General features: G+C 37.2%; 1 protein-coding gene across 3 annotated transcripts in view; it reads right to left on the minus strand.

The window, feature by feature from the left end:
* Positions 1 to 9,743: 9,743 nt before the first annotated feature.
* si:dkey-91m11.5 (PH_BCR_vertebrate and RhoGAP_Bcr domain-containing protein) overlaps positions 9,744 to 18,254 on the minus strand; it is an 83,304-nt gene continuing 74,793 nt past the window's right edge. Inside the window, exons 5-8 of one of the 3 annotated variants that reach the window (XM_057830984.1) lie at positions 18,081 to 18,215; positions 17,909 to 18,014; positions 14,018 to 14,180; positions 9,744 to 11,216 (exon numbers count right to left, since the gene is read on the minus strand). In XM_057830984.1, coding sequence (XP_057686967.1) covers positions 11,127 to 11,216; positions 14,018 to 14,180; positions 17,909 to 18,014; positions 18,081 to 18,215 — 494 coding nt within the window. In that variant the 3' untranslated portion in view covers positions 9,744 to 11,126. The remainder of the gene's footprint in view (positions 11,217 to 14,017; positions 14,181 to 17,908; positions 18,015 to 18,080; positions 18,216 to 18,254) is intronic. The other 2 variants (XM_057830982.1, XM_057830983.1) reach the window with 2 other exon arrangements.

Consider the following 18,254-nt stretch of genomic DNA (forward strand, 5'->3'; position numbering starts at 1 on the left):
ACTGACGTGACAGTGAGATAGGGAGTGTGGTGGAGAGTTGACTTTCTCTTTTAATGTTTTGTTGCTGGAGTCAAATGTGGCGGGCAGTAGGCGTGTTGTGTTGCACAAGTTGATGGAATAAATTATTAGAAACCTGACAAAGCTGGCGATTCCTTTGGCGATGTTACCACAATAATAATTGTCACCTTAACTTAAAAAGACTGGCGAACGGAGGTCGGAGGAGGACCGTCAAGATCGTAGACATTCCACGGGCGTATTGTCGAGCTAGTTCCCGGATGCTCACACCACATTCAAATTTTTCTATCATTTCCATCTTCATTCCAATGGTCAGCATAACCTTTTTCACTACCAGCACTAATCTTGGAATCCGTGTTTCCTCTCACAAGAAAATCCGCTGTGCGTCCGTCTTCCGGCAAAACAAAGAAACTGTAGCGCTGTCATAAATCGTCGTATTTCAAGCATGTCGTCAGATGTAGAAAAAAAAAAAGCGAGTCAAATTTTACATCGGATGCTGAAAAGATCATGTGTCGAAACGATCATATGTCGAGGTGCCACTGTATTAATGTATAAAATTTACATTATATACATTGTCTTTTTTCAAATCTGTCCTATGCTTTTGACTTAGTTGGCAACAAGTGGCTGACAAAAACTTTTTGTTTCAATTAAAAGGGACTATACAGTATTATGGGTTCACTTAAGACTAAATGAGGTGTGCGAAATTTCCGATTCTTAGATTATTCGCGACTCAGCCATGGAACATTCAAGATCGATTCACAAACATCCATATTCCAATTATTGAAATATGGCAAGTAAAGCAAAACTAAAACTCTGCGCGGTGTTACCGATATCCTTCAGGGGCCACTGTCCTTTTCAAAATGACCGGCATTGCCAGTTTAGTAGAGGTGTGCGAAATGTCCGATTTTTAGATTATTCGCGATTCGGCCGTGGAAGATTCGACAACGATTTCACAAACATCTAAATTCCGATTATTTAATTATACCAGGTAAAGCAGAACTAAAACACAGCGCGGTCTTCGGGACGCAATGAGAAACGGACCGAGAGTAAATATCATGTTCAACTCATGCCGCTACATAAAAAAAAAACAATAATACTTGACTGCGGCCGACAGCCGCTACAAACAACGCCAAGTTGCTAGTTGCTACAAACATACGGCCACATTATGCTACGGTAGATATCACATACAGTGTATATAGAACTAGATGCGAAATGACAGACGACGGCGGCATTAGAACATGTATAGAGAACTAGATGCGAAATGACAGACTTTCCTGCATTAGTAAACAGCCGCCATCTTAAAGCAGTTGACTTTTGATCTAAAATACTCCTAAATCGGAAATATCTTGACTTGAATCCATCTGTTTAAAACTTTCACATGTCGAAGTAGACAGAAGGGAAATTGTGGAATTTCGGTAGCAATTTTAACAACTTTAACGGTTGATTCACTACATTACATTACTTGAATGTAGTTTAAAGTTGCTGATACAGAATGGGGACTTGAGTTTTTTTTTTTTTACTGTTTTGAACTGTTAACCTGATACTGAAATAGTAGTTTATCTAAGCCCGAGAGGATTTTTGTACAATTTTTGTAAATAATGTACGAAACATTAAAAGCAGCTAATAGCTGGGGTGGGGTGTGCATCAATAATCGATTTATAATCAAACCCTAGCCTCTAAATAGTAATCGAATCGTTAGGTGCCCCAAGATTACCACCTCTAACGATCACGTACACTATTAGATTTGTTATTCATAACTTAGTCAACTGAAAAAGATTAGCGGGAAAAAGCCAAATGAGGGTCTGCTGATGATGTAGTGTTCTAATTGCTCATAAAGACCCCTCTGCTGCGTTCTTTCCTTATTGAAGCTTAAACAGCGAGGAGGCACTTCCTCGCCATAACAACAGCTTCCTGTGATGGCGTCTCCAAAGAAACAACCTTACAAGGCAGACAACAGCCTGCTTGAGAGAGAACAGACACTATTAAATGTCCAAGTCACATGCTAAGATATGCTTGACTAGTAATACAAAAGCCTGCACTGCACCAATGTAAACATAAACTATACATGACTCTGCAGGAAGTAACAAAAAAGCATATTGCTGTCTGGAAATAAAATTTAAATTTTTGTCTTTTGTTTCTTGTCCCTGGAAAACACAAATACACATTGTGCAAGTATAGCAATCATCAAGGTAGAGTCCAAATGTCCTCTGAAGCAGGCAAAAAGGCTAATAAACAGTTAGTGAAATAAAAATGATTTCTACTACCAGAAAAGTTCAGAAACATAGGAACCCGAGCAACATTAGTCCCCTGCTGATTTATTTGGGGCACAAGTACACATTTGTTCTAGGCACACCCACAGCCACAACATTAGCATCACAGTTAACGCCTTTGTCAAAGACGTCTAATTGAAATACTCAAATGCATTTTTTCATAACGATTGGTTAACAATAATACACCATCGTCAACACAGTATTCAAAAGTCTAGTTTCAAGCCAAATGACCATATAAAGCCAAGTGGGAACGCCATCTAGCGAGTTAGCTACAGGGTCAGGCATGCAGGGAATTTCAGTAATTTAGCTTCCTGTTTAGACAATGGCTTTCAAAACAAAAGCACCAAAGCATAATTACCTCCCAAAACTTTTTAACAGAAACCTGACTCAATATCACAACGTCACAGAGTTGGGTGGACCTGAATGATTCAAAGTGGTTGAAATTATACACACACCACAAGGAAGACAGTAGTGGAAGTTGGGATCTAAATGTGCATATTAGTCATAAAAGTATTTTCGTACTCCAAATTTACTAGTTTGAAGCGTTCAGGTACACCTGACAATGACATAAATTTGGATCAAAACTAAAGTTGAACGTTTAAATGGCTCTAAATGAATGACATTTTAGTGGTGCGAGTTTAATGAATGACTTAAAAATCGGAAAATGAACAAACAGCACAATACACATGGCACCTTCTCTCCCTCAGAAATAGTTTTGCATTATTCTAGAGTAGCTTATTTTGAAATATTTTCAGAACACATGCAAGCTATTCTCTCTTGCTACACAGTAGTTCTGCAAACCTAAATAAATGTTAGAAAAACTACTTTCACATTGTTTAAGCGAACAACACGAAAATCACGAGAATTTGCTTTGTGCCACTATGCAAAATGCTAATTGAAAGTGCACAGACTGTCATTAATTTGAGCTCAATTCGTAAATAGAACTGTGCAATGCTAATGCTGCTATAGCAATCGCGAAGCTAACCATGTTAGCGTAGCCGGCAAACAAGAAGCTCTCTCCACTTTTACAGAAAAGATGCTCGTACCTGCATTTCCTCTACTTTTCCAGTTTGGTGGATTGTTAAATGTCCAATGGAAGTGCGATGGCGGTGGTCCACCGGTTGTTAATCCCACCGCGAGAAAGCAGGAGAGCAGCATCAGTTTTGGAAGTCAGCTCGCTTCTGCTGACAGCAGCTCGATGATCCTGTGCACCCTCTTCTGGTTGCATCTGCATCACCTCAGCATCACGCCGCACATCGGACTCTGCACTGCACTGCACATTTCCCAAAAAGCCACTTTAAAAATGCGTTCAGGAATGACTACCCTACTCTCCACATCCAAGGGCGTAGGTTTGCATAGGGACGGTAGGGACATAACACTACCAAATTTTCAGGACGTGCAAATTATCTCCACCAACCTTTAAGTAACCTTGTTTGCATTATATAATGACTTCAGTTATATAGATTATTTAGATTGTCTTCTTATATGTTGTAAGGATGGAATTAAGCCTACCATTATTAAGTGAATTACAGTACTTTCATAATGTTTAGACCTTTTCATTCGCTAAATGTGCTAGTCCATTTTAATTCACTCAAATGCACATTTGATTGGCTGATGACTGAACACCCCCCCCACACACACACACATGCATTCACAGCGCGACAGAAATACAACATGCCACCTCCCCCGCCCCCTTCAAAGACGAGGGATATTAAAAGTTTTTTTTCCACCAGCAGCAGCCACTGTAAGTAATGTAAAAAGACGTCAATGTTGTGGAGATGGGGAACACTCCACTAATTTTGTTACTGCTACAGTGCTTCAAGTCGATTTTACTCGCTTAGATTTCTTGAAAAAAGAAAAACAGCTAGCTGAAAATAAGCTTAACGGACGTATTCCAAGCAAAAAGTTTGAGTATTTACCGTATTGGCCTGAATATAATTTTAATATAATTTTTTTGCATTGAAATAAGACTGAAAAAGTGTAAGTCAATTTATATTCGGGGTCCAGACGTCATACCGATTCACGACGCTAGATGGCACCAGATATCATTGAAGCAAATGCTGAACTTGAGGAGTAATGTTCTGTCATCACAGATCTCAGCTACTCTCAAGTTTAACCAGTTTGCATTATTTTATTGCAATGTTTTTCCTTATTCAGATTTGTTTCAAGACTACAGTTAGACTAGCCTGGTACTCCAGAGCCACCGCTGTTCCAGCTATTGAGTCTGGCCACCATTAAGCGGATAAAATTTCCAGGGCGGAGCAAGCCACGGCAAACAGACAGCGGAGTGGACCAATCAGCGACGGGCGGGACGAGGGACTTGCGCGCGGAAGTAAACATACGAGGAGAGCGGAGTTTATTCAACATGGCTAGCGCGAGACAGACTGTTGTCAATGACTTGTGTCGATGTGTTTTTGGTCATTTAAAACTGATTTTACCGTGGATTGGAACATATTCTCGGCTCTCCTGTTCGCCATCTGTGTTGTTGTGGAGACGAGTTCCGACGGGGAAGCTCGTTAAGAACACCTCACGCAAATAAACTAATCTGATTTGTCGATTAATTTTGTACTTGCTCAAGAGGCCGTTAATGGGCTGGGTCCCAGACTATACTCTCAGTGTTTGAAAAACACAGGGAGAACAGTCTGGCCGTGCCAGGCAACAGTTAGACCTCACTTTGATGGTTAATGCAGTTATTGCAATTCTGTTGTTTTATCACAATAGAGTGGTTTATTTACATTTCAAAAACCAGAAGTCATTCATTTACGAATGTGATTGCACTTTAGTTTACATATTTAAATGTTAAGATATTAAGATTTGAATGAGGCAAAATAACATGCTTTTTCTCTCAAATATATTGTTATAATCATTTGTTTCAGATGTACTGTAATTATTTTCAGTTATTTTTTCAAACTTGAGTCTTGAAAAAGAGGGGGTCGTCTTATAATCAGGGCCGTCTTATATTCGGGCCTATACGGTAATCTTAAAAGAAAAACTTGTTTGTCAGAAATGTTCTTAATTCAACAATATTGTTCAAAACAATATTTTAATTTTTTTCTTGATTTATGTAAAAAATGACCAACTTTTAGATGTATGAGTTCAATACGAACAAATAGTAATATTTACTTATAGTAAGTGGAAGAATTTGACACATTAATCTGTTAATAACTAGCCTTTAACACTGAAAAAAAGATGGAGAAAATTATTTGATTAGAATTAACAAAAATAATTGGATTATGACGTTATAAATTTGCAGTGTGAAAGTTAGTACAGGTCAATATAGATTTATTTTGCATAAATCATTTAGCCTATCAATTAATTAGGTTCATATTGGTGAGAAATATAGCATATAGAAATATATGTTTGGTCTTATTAACCCTTGGGCGTTATTTTATTTTGACTAAATTCTTGTGATTTTGTCCAAAAAATGGCTTTTCCTTTGAAGTGTGATAACTTCGTCATTTCTGAATATTTTTTCACTTTTAACCACTCAAAATGTTCAGTGCCATCAGACCTATCTACACATATAAAGTTTTTTTTTTTTTTTTCAATGCCCCCTATGGACAATAATAGTAGCATTATCCGAATAGCAAAACTAATTATGCTGTATAAATATAAAAAACAAAAGTCTAATTTGAATATTACATATCACATAGTTAGAGGCTTGAATAAGTCTTTTAGTCATAACAACCGATTTTTTTATGCATGCCCAGTTTTTACACATTTGCAGTTTTCTCATTTACATTAAACTCTTGTGATTTTGTCCATAAAATGGCTTTTCCTTTGAAATGTGATAACCAAGTCATTTCTGAATATTCTTTTCACTTTCAACCACTCAAAATGTTCAGTGGCATCAGACCTATCTACACATATATAGTTTTTTATATTTTTTATTTTTTAATGCCCCCTATGGACTATAATAGTAGCATTATCCGAATAGCAAAACTAATGATACTGTATATATATAAAAAACAAAAGTCTAATTTGAATTTTACATATCACATAGTTAGAGGCTTGAATAAGTCTTTTAGTCATAACAACCGATTTTTTTATGCATGCCCAGTTTTTACACATTTGCAGTTTTCTCATTTACACTAAACTCTTGTGATTTTGTCCAAAAAATGGCTTTTCCTTTGAAATGTGATAACTAAGTCATTTCTGAATATTTTTTCACTTTCAACCACTCAAAATGTTCAGTGGCATCAGACCTATCTACACATATATAGTTTTTTATATTTTTTATTTTTTAATGCCCCCTATGGACTATAATAGTAGCATTATCCGAATAGCAAAACTAATGATACTGTATATATATAAAAAACAAAAGTCTAATTTGAATATTACATATCACATAGTTAGAGGCTTGAATAAGTCTTTTAGTCATAACAACCGATTTTTTTATGCATGCCCAGTTTTTACACATTTGCAGTTTTCTCATTTACACTAAACTCTTGTGATTTTGTCCAAAAAATGGCTTTTCCTTTGAAATGTGATAACTAAGTCATTTCTGAATATTTTTTCACTTTCAACCACTCAAAATGTTCAGTGGCATCAGACCTATCTACACATATATAGTTTTTTATATTTTTTATTTTTTAATGCCCCCTATGGACAATAATAGCAGCATTATCCTAATAGCAAAAGTAACTATGCTGTATATATATAAAAAACAAAAGTCTAATTTGAATATTCCATATGACATAGTTAGAGGCTTGAATAAGTCCACAAGTCGTAACAACCAAATTTTTTATGCATGCCCAGTTTTTACACAATTGCAGTTTTCTCATTTACACTAAATGTCCTGTCCCCAGCGAAAAGGTGCAGGTTATGCTGTTATATCGTCCCTACTAATATTAAGACCAAACCTACGCCCTTGCCACATACATTGAGGAGCAGAAGTACTTGCACTCCTTGTGATTTTGCGAGTTCACCCACTTAGAAAATAGGTAGAGGTCTGAAATTTCAATCATAGATGCATTTCCACTTATATAGACATAATCTAAAAAAAAAATCCGTATTTCACATTTTTGAATTGATGATGATTTTTGAATAATTTGTTTGTAATTTATCCGGGGTTCATAAGTATTTGTATCCCTGAGAAAATCAGTGCTGATATTTAGTGCAGAAGCCTTTGTTTGCAATTACAGAGGTCAGACGCTTTCTGTAGTTCTTCACCAGGTTTTCACATATGGAAACAGGGATTTTGTCCCATTCCACTACACAAATCTTCTCTAGATCTGTCCGGTTTCGGGGCTGTCGTTGAGAAACACGAAGTTTCAGCTTTATCCAAAGATTTTCTATTGGATTGAGGCCTGGAGACTGGCTAGGCATCTCCAGAACCTTGATATAATTTATACGCAGCCACTCCTTGGTCAGCTTGGCTGTGTGCTTCTGATCATTGTCATGTTGGAAAATCCAGCCACGACCAATCTTCAAGTCTCTGACTGAAGGAAGGAGGTTGTGGCTCAAAATCTGACAATACATTTTCACCATTCATCCTCTGCTTTATACAATACAGTCGTTCTGTCCCCTTTGCGGAAAAGCAGCCTCAGAGCATGAGGTTTCCACCCCCATACTTCACAGAGGGGATGGTGTTCTTGAGATTGTACTCATCCTTCTTCCACACACGACGAGTGAAGTTTGCACCAAAAAGTTCTACTTTGGTCTCATCTGACCACATGACTTTCTCCCATGAACCCTCTGCATCATTCAGATGGTCTCTGGCAAACTTCAGACGGGCCTTCACATGTACTGGCTTCAACAGGGCAACCTTCTGAGCATGATTTCAAACCATTGCACCGTAGTGTACTACTGACGGTAGTCTTTAAAACTGTGCATCCAGCTCTCTTCAGGTCATTGACCAGCTCCTGCTGCGTAGTTCCAGGCTGAGCCTTAACTTTTGTCATCATGAGTGATGCCCCACGAGAAGACATTTTACATGGAGCCCAAGTCCGAGGAAGATGATCAGTCATGTTTTGCCTTTTCCATTTTCTAACTGTTGCTGCAAGTGTTGATTTATTCTCACCAAGCGGCTTTCCATTTGTCCCACAGCCTTTTTCAGCTTTGTGGAGCTCAACATTTTTTTTCTCTGGTGTCTTTCAAAAGCTCTCTGGTCCTGCCCATGATAGCAGTTGGATTATGGCTGACTGTGGGGTGCACAGCTGACAATATTGAGCTGAAATGGGTGGTTGGTGGGTTGTTACTCATGGGGTAAAGTTTGACTTTTTTTTCAAGGTAGACTGAAAACTCTTTGAGTGTCATAATTATTGCTGATTCCCAGGGGTACAAATACTAATGAACCCCTGTAAATTACGAATAACTTATTTTTAAAAGTCGTCTTTTTTTAGATTATGTCTCTATAAGTGGAAACGCAACTGTGTTTGAAATTTCAGACCTCCACCTCTTTTCCAAGTGGGTGAACTTGCAAAATCACAAGGGGTGCAAATACTTCTGCTCCTCACTGTACGTAACCTAGAATGTAAAGCCTTTTCCTATGAAAACTTAGTCATTTGTTACATAATTTCTCATAAGTGTCGATATAATTTTATTGGGTTTGTGATATAATGTGTTGAAAATGCCCCAAATGTATTTTTTTCAAACTATTTTTGTTGGTCACCCAGTAATAGACATCCATTCCATTCCAACTAGAGGGGCCTGAAGCGATCATTCGATTGCATGCAGCCCCCTCCAAGTTCAAATGGATTAGACGTCTGTTGCCGTCAGTGGCAGCCAAAGTTAAGATAGGTGAGGTCACAAAACAAAAAGCAAATACAATGAAATAATGGGCCACACATATTTGAACAGTATGTCTTTATTATTTCATTTTTTTTTTTTTAACAATTTATTACAATTAGTTTTTATATGTTTACATTGCTTTAATGTTAATTTAGAATTATTTATATCTTATATTACTCATGTATTTTTGTGTTCTTCAAATTCTTTTTATTTATTATAATTTCAATATTTTTTTCCCAAAGGAATCTTTACGTTAATTCATTTTATTTGAAATTATTTTGATTTTTTTTTCTTTTTTTCTTTTTTTTTTTATTATTGCCCACGGCAAAATACGTACAGGCAACACTAATAGTACAACTGGATGTCAAATGGGGCTGCTACAAATTGGTTCCTTGGCTGCACGTTTGAGGCCCGTCCTATATAATTGTAATAAAAACTTTCTTAAAAACTAAAAAAATTTAAAGTAACAATTTGTACATGAAAGGGTTAACCTATTCAATGCCACTGACAGTGAAAGACATCAAATCCGTTTGAACTGGGATGGATCATGGCTGGGATTAAATGAACATCTATAACTGCAATTGGCGGTGCTAAACATCCAACCCATTTTGACCAAGCATGATGGCTGCAAGCCTCTCCCAGTTAAAGTGAATCTGGCGTACAGTTCCGTCAATAGCATCTAGGATTGAATTTGAAAATGTAATATTGAGTATTCGCCTCATAAAAGTGATTGCAATGAAATCAAGCCACCAGGATGAACTTCAACCACCTATTTTTACCTTTCTTATGCACGAATCAGAGGGGGGTGAGGGATGGAATTCGGTGCCAGGTCACCTTTAATTATTAGCTATGATTACGATTGACCTTTAAAGGCTAAAACAATATGAATAATTCACGATTTATTATTCAAACATGACAATTTAAATCATTTCAACACATTCCTATTTACTGTATTACATGAACCTCCTTGTTCTTGCTTTCATTCTCATTTTTTATTCAGCGCTATATTCCCAGGAATGTGTGGATTAAAAGACGAATGTCACATGACCAGAGCGATTGGACCACCAAAGACTGAAATGAGAGTGGTTTAATATTTTATTCTGGATTAAGTTCCCTAGTAGACCATACATGAAAGTTAAATTATTTCTATTTGACTAAAAACACACATTGTGACAATGATATCGGGTTGTCAAGTAATTCTTTATTTACAGAAATCATACAGTTTAGTCAGTGTTCACTAGAAGCAATTGTGTATTCAACATGAATCAAAGCAAATTTGGAAAAGTAACTCTTAACACTGTACAATTTCACAAATCTTTAAAATGAATACTGTTAAGGGGTGATTGGCCTTTAAATACCCCAGGAGTCCTGAATATGAGAATGTTGCAATCAGGAATGTAAAGATAGAATTTCAAATAAGGAATGCAATTACAAAGGCCAATACAGCACCTCTAGTTACATTAATCAGATGGAAACCAAGACTAGTAGGGTCAAAAAACAAAGGACTGAATGGACTTAAAAAAAAAAAAAAAAATTAATGCTGACATCTAATTAAAAGGGGGAAAAAATATTTCAAGCATTTCACCAAGACACTACTAAAATATACCGTTTATGTTTTACAAATAAAACTAAACTCTTCCAGTTCAATTGTTGTCAACATGCCTGCATGTTGTGTGTTAACTGCACATTTCAGTCTCATACTTCAGAAACTCTTATAAGGTAAATGAAAAAACAAAGTGAACCGATTGCTTCATTGGTTATCAGCAGGAATCCGTGGCACAAGCATATAAGGGCCAAACACTGCAAATAGAGCTGAAAACCTACATCCATTTTATATTCCACCAATCCACATTGACTAGTGACAAGTTGTTAAAGCAATCACAATGTTACAAATTCACCATATGTTAAAATAGTGCCCGATGATGAATTGCAAATTATTCCGTCACGAAACATGTATAAAAACTTTGAAAATATAAGATACAATTTGTCAGTCGAGCAGGGTGGTAAACCAGTTGGTCAGCTCTCATGCGCATTCCAGATTGGTGAGGTGACGGCTCCACTTAGTGGCAAAATTGTGCATCAATCATTCCATCTAAAAAAAAAAAACTGCTATACTTCAGTGGAGAAAAGAAGGCTTTGCCGTTTGCTGTCAGGTGCTGGAATGCTCTCCAACTGAAGAAAATAGAGTAAAACTTGCACCTACGAAGACAAAGTAGTAGTGTTGTTAATCTTACTATAAAAAAGTAATTAGTTACAGTTATAAATTACTTCTCCCAAAAAGTAATTGAGTTCTCAGTTATCTCAAAATAAGAGTAATTAGTTACTCTGCAAAGTAACTGACAATACTTTTCATGTTCTACACATAGAACATCTTTCACATCAAATATGTTTATATTAACTCATTGAATTGAACTGTCTTTTTCATTCAAAAAAAAAAAAAAACATAGGTCACAATTTTTACATTAAAAAAAAAAAAAAAAACACCTATACAGTGGGGCAAATAAGTAGTCAACCACTAATTGTGCAAGTTCTCCCACTTGAAAAGATTAGAGAGGCCTCTAATTGTCAACATGGGTAAACCTCAACCATGAGAGACAGAATGTGGGGGAAAAAACAGAAAATCACATTGTTTAATTTTTAAAGAATTTATTTGCAAATCATGGTGGAAAATAAGTATTTAGTCAATACCAAAAGTTCATCTCAATACTTTGTTATGTACCCTTTGTTGGCAATAACGGAGGCAAAACGTTTTCTGTAACTCTTTACAAGCTTTTCACACACTGTTGCTGGTATTTTGGCCCATTCCTCCATGCAGATCTCCTCTAGAGCAGTGATGTTTTGGGGCTGTCGTTGGGCAACACGGACTTTCAACTCGCTCCGCAGATTTTCTATGGGGCTGAGATCTGGAGACTGGCTAGGCCACTCCAGGACCTTGAAATGCTTCTTACGAAGCCACGCCTTTGTTGCCCTGGCTGTGTGTTTGGGATCATTGTCATGCTGAAAGACCCAGCCACATCTCATCTTCAAATGCCCTTGCTGATGGAAGGAGATTTTCACTCAAAATCTCTCGATACATGGCCCCATTCATTCTTTCCTTTAAACAGATCAGTCGTCCTGGTCCCTTTGCAGGAAAAACAGCCCCAAAGCATGATGTTTCCACCCCCATGCTTCACAGTGGGTATGGTGTTCTTCGGATGCAATTCAGTATTCTTTCTCCTCCAAACACGAGAACCTGTGTTTCTACCAAAAAGTTCTATTTTGGTTTCATCTGACCATAACACATTCTCCCAGTCCTCTTCTGGATCATCCAAATGCTCTCTAGCGAACCGAAGATGGGCCTGGACGTGTGCTTTCTTCAGCAGGGGACACGTCTGGCAGTGCAGGATTTGAGTCCCTCGCGGCGCATTGTGTAACTGATAGTAGCCATTGTTACTGTGGTCCCAGCTCTCTTTTCGTCATTCACTAGGTCCCCCCATGTGGTTCTGGGATTTTTGCTCACCATTCTTGTTCTCATTTTGAGGCCACGGGGTGAGATCTTGCATGGAGCCCGGATCGAGGGAGATTATCAGTGGCCTTGTATGTCTTCCATTTTCTAATAATTGCTCCCACAGTGGATTTCTTTAAACCAAGCGTTGTACCTATTGCAGATTCAGTCTTCCCAGCCTGGTGCAGGTCTACAATTTTTTCTCTGGTGTCCTTCGACAGCTCTTTGGTTTTGGCCATAGTGGAGTTTGGAGTGTGACTGACTGAGTTTGTAGACAGGTGTCTTTTATACCGATAGAGTTAAAACAGGTGCCATTAATACAGGTAACGAGTGGAGCCTCGTTAGAAGTTAGACTTCTTTGACAGCCAGAAATGTTGCTTGTTTGTAGGTGACCAAATACTTATTTTCCACTCTAATTTGGAAATAAGTTATTTAAAAATCAAAAATTGTGATTTTCAGTCCCCCCAAATAAGTTATTTAAAAATCAAAAATTGTGATTTTCAGTCCCCCACCCCCCCACCCCACCCCCCCACATTCTGTCTCTCATGGCTGAGGTTTACCCATGTTGACAATTACAGGCCTCTCTAATAGGGAGAACTTGCACAATTGGTGGTTGACTAAATACTTATTTGCCCCACTGTATAAGAGTGTAATGGTATACAAACTTTAACTTTCAAATGCTGTGGAAAAAAAGCCTTTTTGTTTTTCCTTTTGTACTGAACACGCACCAAACTGTGACCCCCTTACCGAGGTACACACGCGGTCACACCCCTCAGATAGAAAGATATATTTTTCAATATGCAGGTGAGGCTCTGAATTTCTTCCCCCTTTTATCATTACTCTAGTTGTTCTGATTTTAAAAAATCACATAAGGTTTATGGATACGTCATTCAAGAAAAGTTTAGGGCAAGTGACTATTATTATAATAAAAAACAAAAACAAATTATCATTATATTTTAGCATCTACAAAGACAACGCCCAGTTGGTGGTGATAATGCATACTCAACAGGAAAACAGTGCATTATTTTCAATTAATTGTACCCACCTGAACATCACGAATTGTATGTAATTGTATGTAAAAAAAAAACAAAAACAAAAAAAAAAAAACATAGTTGCCCGAGAGTTTAAGATGACGCTCGCCACGCTAAATGCTAATGCTAGCGAGACCGCGAATGCTATGCTAACGCTCCGAGCCACGCAGCATTGTGTTTGCAACAGTGTCACAACCCCCTTCCCTCATCCCCCTCCCGCTCTGCTCTCTCCGTGTCTCTCCTACATCTCTCGCGTCATTCAACCAAATTATAGTAACGCACGACTTCACATCCTCAGTAATGGTAATGGCGTTGCAAAAACGGGAAAAGAGATAGATTACTCACTACTGACAAAAATAACGCTATTAGTAGCGCTGTTATACTCCAACGCCGTTAATCTCTAACGCCGTTATTAACAACATTGTCAAGCAGTAAACAAACATCCACGAGCAGTTGGTGTTTCACTCTATACTGGGAAGTGCTACCTGAGCCATGACCTCCAGCGACCAGCTGTCGTTCATGGAAATCGGCTGTGAACTGTTGATCGTGATTTTGGTATCTTTCTCAGACGGCCTAAGCAAAGTGGGTCCAAAAACGGTGGCCAGATTGTGCAGCGACATCTTGTTGTAGCTCTCATTTTCAGCCACCCTATTTAAACAGAAGAAAAACATGGTATTAAGCCTTTGTGTCTGTGGATTACACATACTGTTTGGTGTCAATGTCTTAATTCTAAAGTGTTCACATTCTCAAATGATCACTTGAACAACATTCACAGGAAATCTCACTGTAACATCACCCATAGACACCACCATCAGTTGACAAGGCAGCTCCCACAGACATTGCGCCACGCCCTCCTGTAGGGAGGCCGACCCAGGCAGAACGCTGAGTTGGCTTTCGGTGTGATAAACTCAAACACAGGCTGCATTCTAACGCCAGATTTAGGTGGAAACATGACAAAGGTTTTACTGAATACAAGTAGGCAGGAGTGTCTCAAGAGTGATTTGGTGAAAGAAAATCAATGGATAAAATTTGTGTAACTTTGGCTTGAAATATTTACGTAAAATTAATGATAACTGCTCATTTTTTGCTTTTAACCAAGAATCTAGATTGCCTTACGTTCATATTAGGGCTGTCAAACGATTAAAATTTTTAATCGAGTTAATTACAGCTTAAAAATTAATTACTCGTAATTAATCGCAATAATCGCAATTCAAACCATCTATAAAATATGCCATATTTTTCTGTAAATTATATATATATTCTGTAAAATAAATTGTTGGAATGGAAAGATAAGACACAAGATGGATATATACGTTCAACATACGGTACAAAAGGACTGTAGTGGGCATTTCACTCTACTGTCATTTAAATCTGTGTATGCTGTCCTCACTCCGAAGCGTCTACTTTTTCCAAAGCTAGACAGCTAGTGAATGACACCTTAATAATTAGACTTCTTCCTTTTTCATCTGATTTATTAATAAAATGGCCTCAAACCATTGTCCTCTTTAGACCATTGTAAAACTACAAAAAAAAAGCACACAAGCATTGCATTAGCAACAACGTTAGCTTAGCACGCTATACAGGTTCACTAAACAAACAAAAAGCGTCTCATACAAAAAATATAACATTTCGCTTACTAATATAATATGTACATTCTTTACAACAACCATACTTACGGACAAATCTTGTCCAAGGATCATATAAGCACAACATTATCAGCCCGAGACGTCGTGCAGCCATAATGAACTGGAAAGAAAACAATAAACCATGTCGCAAAGCGACCACAAGAGTTCGCTGTTGGACAGCACAAAAAGTCTTGCTGTAAAACTTACCAAAAGGCAGAATACTTTCTGAGCGGGACATGTGCGTTAATTGCGTCAAATATTTTAACGTGATTAATTTTTTAAATTAATTACCGAGCGTTAACGCGATAATTTTATACAGCCCTAGTTCATATCTATAGAAATTGCGCGATTTTAGCATTTATTTACAAGAATTTTCAACTTAAAAAGCTCTTCGTTTCGGGACGGCCGCCATGTTGGATTACAAAATACTGTAACTTTTAGTTGTATTGAGTTCAGTTTGTCTACACTTAGAGATTAGTTCAATTTTTCTTTTATCACAGACAATTGTTTTAGGTTGTTTTAATTACCTGACATGTTTCGGCGACTATTTCCGCCTTGCGACCAGCCGTCCCTTGCGGAAGTAGTCGCCGAAACATGTCAGGCAATTAAAACAACCTTAAACAATTGTCTGGGAGAGTCCGATCAGAGAGTCTCTGATGAAGGCAGAAGTAATCGCCGAAACATGTCAGGTAATTAAAACAACCTAAAACTATTGTCTGTGATAAAAGAAAAAAATCAACTATTACCGTAGCTTTTGCTTGAAATATTTATGTAAAATGAATGATAACTGCCCGTTTTTTGCTTTTAACCAAGAATCTAGAATGTTTTACCATCATATCTATAGAAATTCCGTGACTTAAGCGTTTTTTTTTTAGAATTTTCAACTTAAAAAGGTCTTTGTTTTGTGACGGACGCGTTGTTGGATTTTGTATCTCTCACAATAAATGGTGGAATTCAACCTAAATAAGTTGTGATTGTCTTTAGAAAAATGCACATTTTGCTTTTGTTGAGTAAAATTAAAATGATTCTGCATGCTTCCCTCAAGTATTAGGTTTCTGATGTGTGAAAATTGAGTGATTTATTAGCTGTTGAAAACTAAATTAAAAAAAAAAAGTCGTTATATCAGGCAAAAAACAGTTATGTTAAATATTGCTATTAGAGATGTGCCGATCGATCAGGTCTGATCACGTCATTTTCAACGTATCGGAATCAGCAAAAAAATATCGGCCATGCCTTTTTTTTAATTTTTTTTTTTTTTTTAAATTAAATAATTTTCTAATTCTAGCAATGACTACTGAGCTAAACTGACAGTTAGCTTTATTATGTTTTAATTTTACACCCTCATCACCTTGTGTTTTTACAGATTAAATAAAGCCTGTATGTAAGACACGTGAGCCACGCATCGACAATGGTCATAATTAGAGATGTCCCGATCACGTCATTTTCAAAGTATCGGAATCGGCAAAAAAAATATTGACCATGCCTTTTTTTTATTATATATACAGTATATTTTTTAATTAAATCGTTTTCTAATTGTATTCAACTTTACAGACATAATATGTTACACTCATCCAGAGTCTTTAGTTTAGGCTTAAGGTAGGGTTATCAAATTTATCCCGATAACGGCGGTAATTAATTTTTTAAAAACTCTATCACGTTAAAATATTCAATGCAATTAATGCATGCGCTGCATGACCCACTCACGCATTGTAGCACTCAATCTGTAATGGCGCCGTGTTACCTATATAGAGAGATAAAAGGCAGCGTAAAATGAGTAGAGTGAAGTTTGGCAGACTTTGGAGCCTTTTTTTTAATTGGCTAAAGCCTTGCACTCCCTCTCCCTCCGAATAGAAATTTCATGGGAAGCAACGTGGGGAAGCAAGGTAGCAATTGATCTTTTTCTTAACACCTTATTTTATTTCCCAATGCAGAGAAGATATATCAATTGGTAGCACTACGCACAGTCATGGTTCCACTTCCCATCATGCATTGGGGCATGGCTACAGTATCATTTACTGAAAGCTCAACAAATACACTAGATTGCAATATTTAGTCACAATATACAAAGTTACAAGTCTTTCTATCCGTGGATCCCTCTCACGGAAAGAATGTTAATAATGTAAATGCCATCTTGAGGATTTATTGTCATAATAAACAAATACAGTACTTATGTACTGTATGTTGAATGTATATATTCGTCCGAGTTTTATTCATTTTTTTCTTAATGCATTGCCAAAATGTATATGATCGGGAAAAATTATCGGGAATGATTGGAATTGAATCGGGAGCATAAAAAAGCAATCGGATCGGGAAATATCGGGATCTGCAGATACTCAAACTAAAATGATCGGGATTGGATCGGGAGCAAAAAAACATGATCGGAACAACCCTAATTGCTATTGATCCTGAAAATATAGGTGATTATCTCTGACTTCGGTGATTTTTGTGCATCTAGCGTAAAATTTGAGAATTTTATAGCCATTTTAAGTTTTGTTATACTTGTTTAAAAAAAAAATTGGGAATTTTATTAGGGAATAACTTTTAAATTTTTTTTTATGTCGCTGCTCATGGAGACTCATATATGCCTAAGGTAGGTGCCTGTTTTGTTTTCAGGTTGCTAGCGGCTTTGGTTTTGAAAATATTTGAAGTTTTTGAAAATAGGCCCTCTACGGATTGGTCCCGCGTCCTGTCAACTGATAGTGAAGTCTATGCATCACCTTTTATTTTCTCAACATGTCAAGTGTGCTTTACCTTTTCAGGTGGTCAAGCAGAAAGAGAAAAGTGACCAGATTGGGTTCTGGTAGAGAAAGCAGCAGGTTGAGCATGCAGCTCTCCTTGGCCACAGTGTCAGAAAGTGCTGCAAGGTGAAAAAAATGTTTTAGAAAACATACTGAATGTACTGAATGTTGAATTCATGACTGACCTATGCCTCCAGAAAAGTTGGGGTATAACTCATCAGTGAAAAGAGGCTCCGGCAGCTCGCGGAAATACAACTTCAGCGTACCAGCAATGGCGTTCACATCCATGTCTCTCATAAACACAGACACATCCTTGTTGTCTGTTAGGAAGACAGAAGAATTGATTATAAATCTCCAAG

This window comes from Corythoichthys intestinalis, chromosome 3, assembly GCF_030265065.1.
Source record: "Corythoichthys intestinalis isolate RoL2023-P3 chromosome 3, ASM3026506v1, whole genome shotgun sequence".
Taxonomy (NCBI): domain Eukaryota; kingdom Metazoa; phylum Chordata; class Actinopteri; order Syngnathiformes; family Syngnathidae; genus Corythoichthys; species Corythoichthys intestinalis.